Consider the following 15,665-nt stretch of genomic DNA (forward strand, 5'->3'; position numbering starts at 1 on the left):
ATGCATTTCTTAAGACCTAAACAGAATAAGGAGCGTCACGTTGAAAAATGCAACCATTCAAACAAATGTCAAAAACAATTATTAACTTTGACGACTAAAAACACTACTTTACGTCTTGCAGCACAGAATTAAACTCGGTTTTTATACGTCAAGTGTGTTGGACGAGCACTCATTGGTGCTAGTGTCAAAGTAGAAAATTATTTAATTTTTCAGCGTTGCTTTGGTGGAATTTGTGTGCAGAGTTGGATTTTGTCAACGCGACGTTGAAAAACAAAGCTTAACGCACTCATTCTTTTTCGGTCTTTATGATTACGATAACTTCACCAGAAGTGCATACTGCTCTTTCAGGTTAATACTATATTCGGTTTACGCGGCGAAACTTCATATAAAAAAGAGGAAATTATTGATGAAAAGTGTCGCTATCGCCCATGTTCTTACTTTCGACCATTTTCATTTCCGCATCGTTTTTGAAATCCGCACATTTTGTTTTCCCATGTTCTGTGATTCGAGGGGAAGTCCACTTTCGATGCAAAATCAAAAAACAGCTGATTTTGCTGTGTTTAGTGAAATTTGTAAACAAAACAAGAAGCAAACATACGTTTATTTGTTTTAAGCCGGCATACAAATTTGTTAGTTTATCAAATAATTTTTGTAAAATATGCCTGCAGGCATGTTTTTGGCTTTGTTAGCTTCTAGAAAAGAAGCATTTTATTTGGAACGTGTTAAACGTCGTAAGTTAAGGGATGCTTTTGATCCTACCGATATCCCAGATAGTTGGTGAGTTCTTGTCCACTTTAACATGTGTCATCTAAATAATACATATCATCCCATAGCTTCATTGCTCTGTATAGACTAAACAGGGAAGCATTTTCAGATGTTTTGAGAGAAGTTGGTCCATATATAAAAAAAGGAAGCATTCCAGTTAAGCTTCAATTGGCGGCTACCCTAAGACATCTTGCAGTGGGCAGTTTTCAGGGAGTCATTGCAAACGACTTGAACATCGGTATTGCACGTACAACAATGTGCAAACTATTGTGGCAAGTTATAAAAGTGCTTGAAGACAAATTATGTCCAAAATGGATAAATCTCGAAATGTCCGAAAATGAAATGCAATCGTCAAAGATGCACTTTTACGAAAAGTTCGGATTGCCTGGGGTGATAGGTTGCGTTGATGGCACACACATTAGGATAATTAAACCACCCTTGGATGCATCTCTCTACTACAACAGGAAGGGATATTTTAGCATTAATGCAATGATTGTGAGTACTACACAATTTGAGTTGATATCAAAAAACCTATTTTTCATTTAAGATTTGTGACTACCAAATGAGAATTCGTGCTATAGAGGCTGGTAGGCCAGGATCTTCTCATGATTCATTTATTTGGAATTTAAGTGAAGCCAAAATTTTCTTCACATCCCAAAGAAGGAATGGAATGCGAAACAGTTGGCTTCTAGGGGATAGTGGTTACCCACTTGAATCATTTCTCATGACTCCATTCAAAGATCCTCAACCTGGAACTCACCAGCACCGTTTTAATATTGCGCATACCTCAGCTAGGAATATAGTTGAAAGAACTATCGGCAATCTCAAGAGCAGATTTAGATGCTTACAAAACAGTGCGATTCAATATGTTCCGCAGAAGGTAGTTAAACTTGTCAACGTTTGTTGCGCATTGCACAACATTTGCAAGCACTACAATTTACGATATGAAGATATTCTTGTTGATAACGAACCCCCAGACCAAGAAGATGATATATATTCTGAGGAGAACGATGACTTGCCAAATAGCGCCGAAAGCCGAACAATTAGAGATAACATTGCATTATCACTCTCATAACTTTCACTAAAATAAATGCCAATATTTTTAAAACTTTTATTAAACAAAAAATAAGGAACTTTCAATTGCTTGTCCATTTTTTCCACTCTGGCCTAAGCTTACAAAATACTTAAAAATAATAAAAACAACAGAAAAAAAATGTAACTTTGAGATCGCATTTAGTTCAGGTACGCACTCGGTCCAAAGCAAGATTTAACTGCCAAGATTTTAGTCTTCACCAAGACCAAGCTTTAGCTTTTCTACCTCCAGAAATTTTATTTTGATCTCATTTTTGGTGACTAGACTTCGCTCTAATTGAATGTTGTGGCGTTTCATTTCGTGGAGCTCTTCTCTTTTAATAGATTCTATTGAAGTCAAAGTTTCACAAACTTTTTTTAAATCATTTGACACCGTTTCCTTGAGTTTCACCAATTCACTTAACACATTTCCGATTCTATCTAGATGTTGGTTTTCTTCTTCGACGATGGAATTAATGTCGGGAACAACACGCCTACGCTTTGAAGTTGAGGGAGTTGATGCTTCAAAAACTTCATCAATTTCTTCCATTTCTGATGGTATTTCTTGTTGACTAATAGTATTTATTTCCAAGTTTTCTTTATTCGCACCCGACATCAATTTTTGAGCCCCAAAATTATTAGCAGGTTTTATACCATCGACCACTTTGTGTAGGCCACAAATAACTGCTATCTCTTCTTCTATGCGTGTAAGCACATACTGGTTAAATTGGCCGCCTCCAGTAGTACGCGTTTCTATTTTATTGTGAGCCAACTTCTTCCTTATATTGCATTTTAAGTCAATCCAAGTCTGTAAAGTAAAAGAAATAAATAAACTCACTCTGGCATTAAAATTGCATTAACAAACCTTTTTCCAATTAGATACATCTTTAGTTGGAGGACCTGCCGCATTAAGTTGTCCGCTTAATTCCTTCCACAGATCTTCCACCACAACCTTGTCCCCTTTAACAAACCCTTTGGCAATGTCTTGATGATTTCTCATGAAATCCAGCAAAATGTTGTCTTGGTTGTTGTTTTTGTGTTTTCCCCTGCAAAAAAAAAAAAAAGTGATTAATTATTGCTTATAACATTTATAAATTGAATACTTACATGTTTCTTGGCGGCAATGTAATGAATTTTGTTTTGTTTTGTTTTATCATCCACCTGTGCTAATTACAAACCTAAAAATGTGCGCTCCGCTTGTCAAAAAATATTTTCTGCCAAATCATACATTCACACGACCAAATTTAGAGCTGAATCAAACATACCAATGGCAAACAAAACAACATTTTTTATTTAATAATTTGCAGTTAATAAAGAAAATTTTTTTTACTTTTGGAAGCATAAATTGGAAAAAAACATATGCAGTTTTTATTTTATAAAGCTTTCCTAAGGAGAAAAGTTCTTTTTAATGGAAAGAAAAGCGGAATAGATATCAATCCGCCAGGGTGTATGCAGTCGGAATGAAACCTCATTTTTTTTTGTGGAATCGTTTTGCAGAACAACACAAAATAGAAATCGAATCACATTCGACCAAAATCGAATTGTAGAACAGGGCCGTATAACTTGTTTTTTCATACAGTGGAAATTTACATTTCTCGACGCCCAAGAAGAGCACAATCACACTTGCTGCGCAACAAGTTGTTTTCTTATGTAAAATTAACGATATCGCCACTTGTAACTAAGTGTTTTTTTTTTAGTGTTAGTGATCTTGTTTACATGTACTTACTAGGGGTGGAAAAAAATTATTGTTTGTGGATGCATAAATAAGAAACTATTTGTATATTAATATAAAAATATAAATAAATATACTTCTAAAATAAATAAAAAATAAATGTGTCTGTCATAACAAACTGTTGTACGAAGTAATAACGATTGTGAAAGTGTTGTGTTTTTGGTCTTGCTATTACAACAACTTTTTATTTAACTTATGCCAACAAAAATACTACAATATCTAATTATTTTTATAAATAAAAGCAGAATTCGTTTCTTTTTAAATAGTTTTGTGTTTCATTATTTATTAATTTCGAAGGGGTGGGTTTGGTTACAATTTCAAAAATATATATGAGTTTGAGTGTGGTCCATAATAAATTGGTTGGTGCCATATGAATTTTTATATGTAAATGGCAACATTTTGGCCAAAGAACCCCAAAAACCCGAATGTGGTAACCTTGTCAAACCACCGAAAAAACAATTTCCGAACAAAGGAACATAAATTGAATTTTTAAAATTCGATTGTGGTTATCGGAACAGGCCTGTATATGTACTTATTACAAGCACTCGTTAGAGAAGAAAGAAATGAAAACAATGGATGTAGATATCAATAGTACAGATGTGCGCGTGAGTGATTTTTTACACACGTTCAAGAGACAAAAATATTATTCACGCATGACTTTTTTGCCGACTCATGTTCACGCACACCCTCGTGACAGAAATGTTATTCACGCGCGACTCACGAAAGAATCAAGTCCCACGGAAAATTCTCGACTCATGATAAACTGGTTGAAAAATATTTTTCCAGTAGCGAAAAATATTTTGTGCAAACGTAGGCGAAAAAGTATTCTGTGAGGAAATTGGCATATAAACAGTTTCGAAATTCTCGCATCCGTAATCGAGCGAATTTTATTACGAAGATCCAAAGGCATACGGCATTTGAAAAAGTCGATTAGGAATAATTTTGAACGCATAGATGGCATTATATTCATTGGGATGGAACCATATTCACATAATCTGTAAAAAGTACACATATGCATGTGCGGATTAAATTAGACGGCTTAAGGCTCACTTATGCAAAATTACACAAAATACATCAAATTTTAGGAAAATCACAAAAAAAAAGATTACGACCACTACTTGTAACTAAAATATAACTGAAAGATGGGGCCCATTTTTACCCATGACATCTGACATCCTAAAGGCGCAGTTGAAATGCTGCAAACCGGAAGTAGACAAAGATATTCATTTAGTTCTAACATAGTTTAGTTACCACATTTGTCGTTAGGTGGTGTTTGGCTGCATGGTGTGTATACTTTAAAAGCCGTATTTCTAAAAAAGGCTTTATAAACTCCTAATTGGCATTTGCACCAAACACCGTATTCACAAACCATAAAAGCCTTTATAGGTTTAAAACAATGTTATGTTCAGTGAGCATAAGTTATTGCAGGCTCTGACCTTTTTAAACCAAAAAAATAACGTCACATTGGAGCCCAAATCCACTTGATTTGAGATAATCCCCCACACCTGTATACACTACGATTCAAGTGATCGTGTTAAGCAAAGACGTATTAAAAAAGGTGGTCTCACGCCAACAGCTGTTAACATCCAGCCAGGTTTGACTATATTAAGATGTCAGATCTTGTTTGCATTCTCTTTGTTGTCATCTTCTTTCTCGCATATTCTCTACTAATGTAAGCACACGTATACACACACGCACACAAATTTCTTTTTGTGTGTTGACAAAACGTCGATCAGCTTGATGGCAAGATGGTGGATTGCACCATATGATTCGTGGTTGTTGTACAAATGAGACCACTTTTAATTGTTTCGAAATGGTGTTCAGCATATATATAGAAGCCAGTAATTAAATTGGTGCAACGATTTTTTTAAATTTGACTACAAAATTTTATAATTTCAATAAGAAATTGACAGATGTTGAGAACAAGTGCTGCCCAAAACTGCCGATACTACCCGATATTCAATACAAACGCAGTGTTGCATACAAATTTCGAAGGAGATTTGCTGCAAATCTCCTCAAATAAGTAGATTTGCTCAAACTGAAAATATATGGGAACCTCGTTGCAAAGTACTACATTTCGAAATTCTCGTCGCAAATCTAGATTTGCTCCAAGTGTAAACATGGTTTTATTATAATTAAATATTTCTGTTAATAAAATAAGGAACATTTTTACGAGACTTTGGAAAGTTATCTCCTAACTATATCCAGATAAATATATTATGTACTACTTTATTAATAAACACTATTTATTAAAAATAATAATAAAACTGGCAAAAAAAAAATTTGTATGTGTCCATGGCTATTAATGTCCCAAATAGTCAAGAGCAAAAATAAACATTTTTTAATAGTGTCTCCCATTTTTTTTTGAACAGTGTGAATCAGCTGATTGCAAATTTATTGGAATACATTGATTTCATTTAAAATTAATTTAAAGAGTTAAAGGCGTAATATAGGTTAGGTGAGGTTCGGTTGTAAGGAGGGTGCGGATATAAATCCTCCCCATGCCACTATGTACATACATCTAAGCCAGTAATAAGCTTGTTGTGCGATCTAAATACAAAAAAAAGTAACCTCGAAAAAGAAAATTTTAAGTTAGGAATTCCATGCTACTTTCAACATCCTTAATTATGTATTGTGTCCCCTAAGTACCTAAGTACCGGTGTCTGTTAGCCGCGAAAGCCGGGCAATGACATAGGAAATGCTCCAACGTCTCATCATCTTCCCCACATACTATCACTTGCCGCACCGATTTTGCATAAGTGAACTGGTAGTCCTATGTGTCCCGTTGTGATACCAAAAGCTATACTGACCTACTTCTTACTTCCTTTCAGTAATTGCCTCGTCCTCTCACGATACGGTTTACCCTTTAGGATTTTTGCCGTCTTACAGACTGTTTCGCTGTTCCACAGAGTTACATGCCGTTTGCCGCTCACACCCTTAAATCGGACTGCGTCGACTCGAAAGGCTTCGGGTTAACCGGCAGTTCACTGGTCTTCACTGCCAAATAGTTTGCCCTACCATTCCCCCTTACTCCGTTTTGGCCCGGAACCCAAACGATGCGGATTGTGGCATCCTCAGAAAGTGCGTTAATCTCCTTCTTACACTCCAAGACTGTTCGTGACCTTACCTTCCGGGTTGTTATTGCCCTTATGGCGACTCTACTGTCCGTAAAGATGTTCACACTCGACGTCCTCGCGTTAGCACCACACCACTTTATGCATTTCGTGATCGCTCCCTGGCCCACTCTGTCCCCTAACTTTGATCCATCCGTGTAACATGATTTTCCAGACGGCAATGCACGGGTTCCGAGGCAGCAGTGCCTCGCAACCATGTGTCGCCTCAGGTATCCGATCGGAAACCTCTTTCATTGCTTCCAGGCCTCGATTATACCGCGATGGTATGAGCTACTCCCATCTTCAATCAACGGATTGAGCCGCAGTGGCTGCCTCACACTTAATCTGTATGTCAAGGGGTCGGATATCTAGAATAGTCTTCAGTGACCTAGTGGGCGTGATCCTCATGACTCCGTATATGCCAAGGCAACATGTTCTCTGAACCCATTCTATGGTCCATATGTTGCACTTTTTCTCCATAACAGTCCACTAAACTATTGAGGCGTAAGTAAGTATTGGTCTTATCACGCTCCTGTAGAGCCAGTGGACTATCTTAGGATTCAGGCCCCATTTCGAGCTTAGGCCCGTCTATATAGTGCCCAACGCCTGTGAGCCTTGTCAGTACGCTCCTGAGTGTGACATTTCCAATTAAGTTTCCTATCCAAGATCACTCCTAAGATTTGACCTTTTCAGGTATTGAAATCGTATCATTGAGGAAGCGTGGTGAGTCAAATTGGCCCACCTTCGTTTTCCTCGTGAACAGGCATATTTGAGTCTTCTCTGAGTTAACATTGAGACCCTTGGGCCTAGCCCAGTAATATGACATATGCAAGACCCTTTCGCCCCTTCTCTAAAGCTGGTTCGGATCCTTACCCCCAAAGAATTACTATGACATCGTCTGCATAGCAGAAGGGTTCAAATCCCTCCTCAGTCAGCATCCATAATAGGATATTCATGGTGGTCACCCAAAGAAGTGGCAATAAAATGGTCCCTGTGGCGTGCCCTGTGCCACTTTCACCCTTATAGACCTTACAGACCCTCAATTTATCCACCGGTTCCTTAGCATATGGATTATACAGTCTCTAAGGACCCGGTCCACCCGGTACTGGTCTAAGGATTAGATCAATGTGTCAGTCCGCACATTGTTAAACGCCCCCTCGATGTCAATGGAAATCGCCAATGTCTACATCTTGGCATCTAGGGATTCTTCGATTTTATCCACAACCTCCACCGGAGACTGCCCTGCCGTAGGCCTTCAGTGTAGCATAACTTGCCTTGCCGGTATTGGGTATAAATACCACCCTGGCCTTCTGATAGGCTTTTGGAGTATATGCAAGTATATGTGAAACTGTTGGTTATGTGGGGCGCCTGATAGTCGGCTTCCTTTTGTAGTAACGTAGGCTTCCTTGACCATAAATTCTGCTATGATAAGCCTACGATCAACCTCATTATTTTAAGATTCCGGTGTCTCCCTGTGTCCCGTCGTATCCTGTAGAAAATGCGATTTCATCAAAAGTCTCATTATGTCCTGCGTTGTCTCTGCTCTCACTTCCTTTTTATCTTGGCGGCGTCATTAACGTTATCGACCTGTTTGCAGAATATAACACATGGCGCAGTTCCTTGAGCCACGTGTTATACACATCCCAATATACTTCCGCTTTTTACGACGTGCTCTGTTAAAAAGTCTGCGGACCTCTTTCCCAATATTGCGAATCTCTGCGGTCATCCAGGTTTTTTCTTGGGCTGATTTCCTTTTCCAAAGAGGACATCTATCTTCGAAGGACCCCACCTGTGCAGTCGTAATCCTGTTGACATGATCAATGCCAACCACAAGGAGAGTTCCTTCCTCTTTCTCCTCCCTATGGAAGACACTTCTCTGCGACCAAACCTTGGTTTTGCTTGCCCAAGAATCCCAAAATGCGTCCCGTCGCAAATCTACTGTCCCATCCCTTGAAGAAGACCGTCGCCTTTGTGAGCAGGGGATGTCAATCTTTCTCACCAGGTCGAGCTTTGCGCCCTCCCAGGGAGCGTGGATACCTCTGACAAGCTGTTTGACGGTATCAATACAATCCGCCGACGCAAAACGTAGCGTAAAGATGTCCCATATATACTCGCAGCTAATAGCTGGTACTTTGTTCGTTTTTCGCGACGTTTTTCTGTGATTACTTTTTTTAGATAAAAGATTTTGAAGGAAAAAAATTTGCAAATATCTATCAGTAGGACATTTCCCCATTAATTATGAAAAAATATTCATAAAAGTATTATGTTTTCATTGAGATTTTTGTAGTGTTATTTTGTATATTGTTGACCTTTTTTGATTATTTCGTGGATAGTTCGGCTTGAGGTCATGTACAATTATTAAAAAAAAGATGTCGGTGTTTTTTTTATTAATTGTTTTATTTTAAATTTTTCCAAAATTTTGATTACCGCCTGTAATCTTCATCAGGGAATGGATAACTAAAAAGATTATAGTAACATAAAACAGAATTTAACAAAAGCACAGAAACAAAATATGAATTTGATTAAAATTTAGCATTTGAGAAGAGAAATTACATTTTAAAACAAGTGAACTTATTTCTTACACCACACAAGAATGACTGAAGCTTATTGTCTACTGCTTATATTAGTCTATTGCTTATATTTTTGTTATAAGTTTCTATATATTGGTACACAGTGGTTAGTATCCGTTTTGTAGGTCATACATTCGGCAGTTGGGGTGTTAATTATGTGCAGCATTTCTAATGTGTATCTTCTTTTGTAGTTAGGTTCTCGGGCTAATATCTTGACGTCCTTGAAATTCGGCAGTTGGGGTGTTAATTATGTGCAGCATTTCTAATGTGTATCTTCTTTTGTAGTTAGGTTCTCGGGCTAATATCTTGACGTCCTTGAAATTTGGTACATGTCCTCGAGTTGCACAGTGGGCTGTGAGTGCAGTCTTCTGTTTTAAAGGCTTATCCTTTGACTTTTGATTCGATTTATGAGCGGAAACCCTATGCCATTGGGCAAATATTGGACTTGACCCCATCGCAGCTTATCGTGTATACCACGTTAGATTTTTCCTCTTTCCTTATCCTGGTTTTAGTCTTGCTAAATAGGTTGCTGACGGTATTGCCGCTTTTTAGTGCCAGTTGGTATGAATCTTTGTTGTAAATGTTGGAATTACCAAATCTCTCCGAAAAGCCTGAAATATATGTTGTTCTTTTATAAATTCTTGGTGCAAATTTCTTCGTATCCTTGTCCTTTATATTCTTCACGTGTTTTATTAGATCCGTTACCGTTTTTCTTGGTAAATCATTTTGCTCTAGTATGTTTCGAATTCTCTTCTCATTTTCGATGTGGAAGGATTTGTCGCTTATTTTGAAACCCCTATCGATAAAATTTGTGGTGTAACGATCCACTGCACTACCCACCACGTAGTGCTACCTTTGCTACCTTTGATTCCGGCCGTGCTCAGGGCATTTGGGAGGTGTTCTTACAGAAAGTATGTGTCTAGGCCCGTTACAATAAAATTAAGATTATAGGTAGCTAAATAAAAAGCTATGTGTCGTCAGATTAATTTTGAGGAGAAATGATTGTTTAGAGGAGCATGGTGTTGTTAGCCCCTGCTTTGCCGGAAGACCCGCCCAACCATGCCGACTTGCAAAAACTTAGTCAGCCCACTAACCTTTTTAGATTTGCTAAATTTGTTTGCAAACCAGAAACAATGAATTTTGAATTTGATTTACTTTCACGATCAGCAGAGGTTATTAATTCCTCGTGGTTTCTTAATTAACAGACGAAAATTTAAAATCCATTGGCGACTTATGAAAATTCAATTTTCTTAACACATTTCCTTATTTTAGTTAGTTTTTTTCTTCCGACAAAAAATGTGTGTCTTCTCCGCTTGAAAATTAAAATTGTTCTTCTTTTCTTTTTTTTTCTTTTTTCTCAGAATAATTTTTCCATTGTCACAAATACAAAAAATCAAATGTCGCTTTTCTTTTTCTTTAATTCTCCTATCTCAAAGTAATTTAACAACAAATTTTAATCCAATTTTAAGTAACAAATGAGTTTTGTGATATATCACAAATTTACATCACCATCTCCCCCTCCTTTTCCGTGTGTTTGGCCAAGTTAAGATTTCCAATTCTATAACCAAATGTCTTTTGAATGATATACGCCAATATTATTTCCCTCTACATCTTGCAGTTCATAATAAACTTTACCAAGCCTTTTAACAACCCTTGCCCTCACTGCTATTGGCGCTAATTTTCCACTATTAAAATCAATCTTAAAACTTTGCTTTAAATTTCTTCTGAAAACTTCTTGGCCTATTTCAAATTCCTTAACACAAGCCTTTGTATTGTAATATTTCTGATTTCGCCTTCTTCATGCATTTCCTTATGGACTCTCTTATTGTTGGAAATTGATCCATTCTTTCTATGCCAGTATCAGTCTCAGATAAAATTTTAATATTTCTTAACAGTTCGTAGTCTTTTGCGTGGCTCAGCATCTTGTGACTTAACACTATTTCATAAGGCGTCCGTCCAGTGCTTTGATGAATACTATTCCGGAGAGCACAATTAATGCTGTCGAGAAAAATATCCCAATTTCTGTGGTCCTTCCAAACGTGTCTTATGCCATATTTCCCTAGAAACTCGTTAAACTCCTTGCAAGTTAATTGTGAGCCGTTGTCTGTTACTACAAGCTCTGGGACACCATAACAATTAAAAATTTCACTTTTCAAATAATCAATAATGGGTTTGGATTTTAGCCGACGCAGTGGTTTTACAAATGTGAATTTTGAAAAGTGATCCAAGACTACTAAAATCCCAATGTAACCTGACTTAGATCGTTGTAATGGGCCAATTATGTCCATGTACAATCTCTGAAACGGTCTATTGGGAGGCTTCGAAGTCTTGCATAACTCACAGTCTCGTACGTACGACTTTGCGTCGCATATCATACCAGGCCAATAGAAAAATCGTCGAAATACGTTCTAACATCCTTGCTGCACCACAGTGCGCAGAATTGGCTACGTCATGAGCTGTATACATAATTCCTTGCCTAAGGCCTTCAGGAAAAGTCGCCATGAATCGGCTGTATCATCCTCATCACCGCGAGAGAAATTTGTCCTTTTATATAAATATCTACCCAGGACCTTAAAATCAGGCATGCCACTCTTCTGATATGCATCCTTCAATGCAACATATTCCAGGCTATCAAACTCCTTCGAACTTAAGTCAATGGTTAGAAGAATTTCCACTTCCAAAGCCCCTAATTTTACTTCATCCTAATGCATACGCGACAAAGCGTCGGGTACTACATTGTTTATACCCTTACGATGCTCTATGCTGAAATTGAATCCTTGTAATTTCAAAGACCACCTAGCCGAACGACCTGACAAATCCTTTTGGGACATTAGCCATTTCAGACTAGCATGATCCGTAATAACTCTGAACTCATGTCCCTCAATATACGGCCTAAATTTCTGTATAGCTATTACAACTGCCAAACATTCCAGTTCTGTGATGGAGTAATTACGCTGAGCCTTGTTCAGCTTGTGAGACATAAATGCTATTGGTATCTCTTCATCATTCGCATCAGCCTGTGCTAAAACTGCACCTATCCCAACCGTGCTTGCATCACATTGAAGTATAAATGGTTTGGTATAATCGGGATGTACCGGAGCCGTTGTTAGGAGTTCCTTCAAAGTATCAAACACCCTTTGAGCATCTTCATTCCAATGGAAACCTTATTTTTCTTCATCAATTCCGTGAGAGGAAATGTCATGGTCGAGAACTCGTTAATAAAACGACGTTACCAACTCGTCATTCCGATGAAGCGCCTTAGCTGTTTTAATGTCCTTGGAGTTGGATATTCCCGAATAACTTTCACTTTATCCTCGGCTATACTTAAAGTCCCATTTCCCACGACATAACCAAGGTATTTAACCCTATTCAACGCAAAACTACTCTTACCAACATTAATAGTCAAGCCAGCCTTACGTAAGTGAAATGCTACTTCCATTAGATGAGTCAAATGTTTTTCGAAATCTTGGGAAACAACCAAAAGGTCATCCAGGCATACGAATACATGCGTCTTTAAATTATAAGGAATAACCTTATCCAGTAGCCTACATTAGGTTTGGGGTGCATTGCACAACCCGAATGGCATGCGTGTAAATTGGTATAATGGTCGATTCGGTACAGTAAATGCAGTTTTTGGTTTGGACGATTCACCCAACTTCACCTGCCAAAAAGCATCCTTCAAATCTATTTTTGAAATGCAACACACTAGAGGCAATCTCGACAGAATACCATTTATATGAGGGATAGGATATGCATCCTTTTCAGTCACCGCGTTAAGCTTCCTGCTGTCGAGACACATTCTGACTTTCCCTGACTTTATTACTACAACAACAGGCAATAACGCCTAACGAAAGCATTCTGTCAAACTCCTCACACAATTGTCGTTCTATAGCCGGTGAAACAGGATAATAACGTTGCTTAATCGGTTTTGCAAACCCCGTATCAATCTCATGTTCATTAAAAGTAGTACAACCCAGACCTTCTACCTCTGAATTTGGGAAAGGCTTAATAACATTATCCAATCGCCGTTTCTGAATAGCTGATAGTTTTAATCTATCCGGATCAGCATTCTCTTCACAAAGTATTTCGCTAACAGAGCAAGGTAACGAAATTTCCAACCCAAAACATTCCCAAAAATTATAACCACATATAACATCCTACTGTATGGTCGGGACCAAAAGGAACTTCAAAGGTTTAGTCTGCTGATGAAAGGTAATGTCTAGTGTAATACTTCCCACAACCGTTTGTCGTTCTCACGTTACCCACTAAACGACTAAACTCCTTTCTTTCTTGCATACTTTGAGCTTATTTACCTCCTAGTACGCTCCTGTTGGCACCATTATCCAAAAGAGAAAGTATTCTGGTGTCATCTATTCCAATATTTACATAGGGTCCGTTGTCTGAGTCCTTGTTTACAATGCTTGAAATAACGATGGAATTGTATAGTCTTAATGTCTGGTAATACTTTTTAATGCGTAAGGTAGAACGTCTCTTCCTACTATCGGGTTTACTATAAATCTTTGTAAGTCTTGTCATATAATTGGTTAATCTTACTTCATATGGTATTAACCTTGAATCGGTTGAATTAACCGGAGTAAATTCGTCTTCTGCTGACGGATTTAATATTTCTTCTGTTCCGGATGTCCAGCTCGTCTCCTGCGGACATCCGCCAATGCGTTTCCCTGTAATGTTGCAGTGCAGTTAAGACAACTCAGTTTATATGTCTCGGGAGCTCCGCACCCATAGCAGAATACTTTCCTTGCGCCCATACAGTATGACCAATTTCGGAACAATTCCACCATTTCAACGACTTTAAGGCACACATTTCCTGGACTTTCTCGGGTTCAGCATCGTCACTCTGAGCATAGAAGTCAAGCTCAGCAATCCTAGCTTTTGTCTTTTGCTTATCGGCAGACTGAATCTCTTTTATATACTTCTCGTGCTTTCTAACTTCTTTACGAAGTTGAGAAACACTTTTAATCCGAAGATGTAAAAGCTTGTGCCGTATTTCAGTCCATAGATTTCTTAAAGCCAACTCACATAGATCGATATCTCTCAAAGGATCCCTTAACTTATCAGTCATAGACGAAATGACATCCAAGTAGTCATCAATCCCTTCATGTGCCCTCTGCTTCCGATTCCTAACGTCGTCTAACACATCGTAGTCACTCGTATCATCCCTGTACTGCAGTTTCAAAGCCCTGGTCAAAGAGTCCCAACTAATTTCGTCATTACGTCGGGGTACCTCCAATACCATTCAAGTGCTTTTCCTTCAAAATGGAGATGGGCATGTCTAGTTAGCACATCGAAACGTCGACCTAAAGCACTGGATGTAAGTACACTGACTCTATACACAAACTCTTCCACCGGCATGCAATCCTTGAAACCAGAAAACTTAATCTTCCAGTTTCTTATGATGTTCAGCACCTTATCGGTCTAAAATGTCCCGGATGGACCAGAATTATTCTCAAAACTTAACCTAATTGACTAATCTCTCTTCTCATTAAATTCGCCATTTCAGCACTTAAATCATCAATGGACTGCAACAAAATATTTCGATATCTTGCATCCACGGACGTAGCCTGATCAAAAGCATCATTCAAGTTATTCCTTTCGGTGTTATTCAAATTATTTCTAACATCGTTGGAGCTGCCTGCTGATGCATTAATATTCAATTCATTTCTTCGAGCGTATGCCCTAGTAATCCTTCTACTAGCGGAATTTGTCCCTACATTATCAATGACAAAGCTACAAATTAGTCTTTCATCTTTAGCCATAGTGTTTAAATTTTCGGTACTTCTAAATAAAGTCATTTGATGTTATAAAAAAAAGTGGTAAGCAAAAAGACAGCAATGAGTAAATCAAATTCAAAAGTTTAAAATAAACAATTAAATTCCACTACTCTTGAAGACAAAATCTTAAAAGGTTTAAAAGTGATAACAATCTTTTCTCCTTTGCCAAACAAAATGAATTAATATATGCTAACGAGAGTACGTTCAAGAGTTATTGCCGAATTTTCCAACGAATAAATCTCGATCAAACTGAACTCCAGTCTTAACGTTTCAAAAAAAAATTTAATCAATGTTCTAAAATTACACAGAAAATAATAAGCGAGTGAAATCGCGATACCAAACCAAGATTAAAAATCTCAAAAGCAATTTACTTTCCGTCACTCCACCACGCACGATTACACTATATTCCTATATTCCTTAGGTCCTGAATCCGATGTAACCAGAGTTTAGAAATCCGCAAGAATGCATAATATAATTTAATTTTCACCACGTCGACAACAACATAAAAAGTAGGAAATATCGGCTTCCTTCAAAACATCAGACAAATCTTGTCATATATTCAGTTAAAAATGTTTGTAATATTAGAGGAAAGCGCAGATATTGCCCCACGTTGGGCGCCATT

At 37.7% G+C, this 15,665-nt stretch overlaps 2 protein-coding genes and 1 long non-coding RNA gene across 3 annotated transcripts; 1 reads left to right on the forward strand and 2 right to left on the reverse strand.

The window, feature by feature from the left end:
- The first annotated feature begins 425 nt into the window (after positions 1 to 425).
- Positions 426 to 1,905, forward strand: LOC131995822 (putative nuclease HARBI1). Its single transcript, XM_059364980.1, has 3 exons — positions 426 to 777; positions 834 to 1,260; positions 1,313 to 1,905. Exons 1-3 carry the CDS (start codon positions 659 to 661, stop codon positions 1,838 to 1,840), a joined length of 1,074 nt encoding a protein of 357 aa, XP_059220963.1. The 5' UTR covers positions 426 to 658; the 3' UTR covers positions 1,841 to 1,905.
- Positions 1,906 to 2,047: 142 nt separating this feature from the next.
- LOC131996083 (uncharacterized) lies at positions 2,048 to 3,391 on the reverse strand. Its single transcript, XM_059365531.1, has 3 exons — positions 2,944 to 3,391; positions 2,702 to 2,882; positions 2,048 to 2,644 (listed from the first exon to the last, which is right to left on the reverse strand). The coding sequence occupies exons 1-3, from the start codon at positions 2,991 to 2,993 to the stop codon at positions 2,048 to 2,050; spliced, it is 828 nt and encodes a 275-aa protein (XP_059221514.1). The 5' UTR covers positions 2,994 to 3,391.
- Positions 3,392 to 10,019: 6,628 nt separating this feature from the next.
- On the reverse strand, positions 10,020 to 10,948 carry LOC106092743 (uncharacterized). The gene is made up of 2 exons (XR_001222218.2): positions 10,346 to 10,948; positions 10,020 to 10,206 (listed from the first exon to the last, which is right to left on the reverse strand). It is a non-coding gene; the product is annotated as an uncharacterized LOC106092743 (long non-coding RNA).
- Positions 10,949 to 15,665: the final 4,717 nt, after the last annotated feature.

This window comes from Stomoxys calcitrans, chromosome 3 (genome assembly GCF_963082655.1).
Source record: "Stomoxys calcitrans chromosome 3, idStoCalc2.1, whole genome shotgun sequence".
NCBI classification, from domain to species: domain Eukaryota; kingdom Metazoa; phylum Arthropoda; class Insecta; order Diptera; family Muscidae; genus Stomoxys; species Stomoxys calcitrans.

Bases quoted from the DNA above. Each gene is read 5' to 3' on its own strand.
- LOC131995822 (XM_059364980.1), top strand. From the start codon at position 659: ATGCCTGCAGGCATGTTTTTGGCTTTGTTAGCTTCTAGAAAAGAAGCA. The intron at 778-833 runs GTGAGTTCTTGT...ATCATCCCATAG, and splicing joins ACCGATATCCCAGATAGTTG to CTTCATTGCTCTGTATAGAC. The intron at 1,261-1,312 runs GTGAGTACTACA...TTTTCATTTAAG, and splicing joins TTAGCATTAATGCAATGATT to ATTTGTGACTACCAAATGAG.
- LOC131996083 (XM_059365531.1), bottom strand. From the start codon at position 2,993: ATGATAAAACAAAACAAAACAAAATTCATTACATTGCCGCCAAGAAAC. The intron at 2,883-2,943 runs GTAAGTATTCAA...TTTTTTTTGCAG, and splicing joins ACATTGCCGCCAAGAAACAT to GGGAAAACACAAAAACAACA. The intron at 2,645-2,701 runs GTTTGTTAATGC...TTTACTTTACAG, and splicing joins ATGTATCTAATTGGAAAAAG to ACTTGGATTGACTTAAAATG.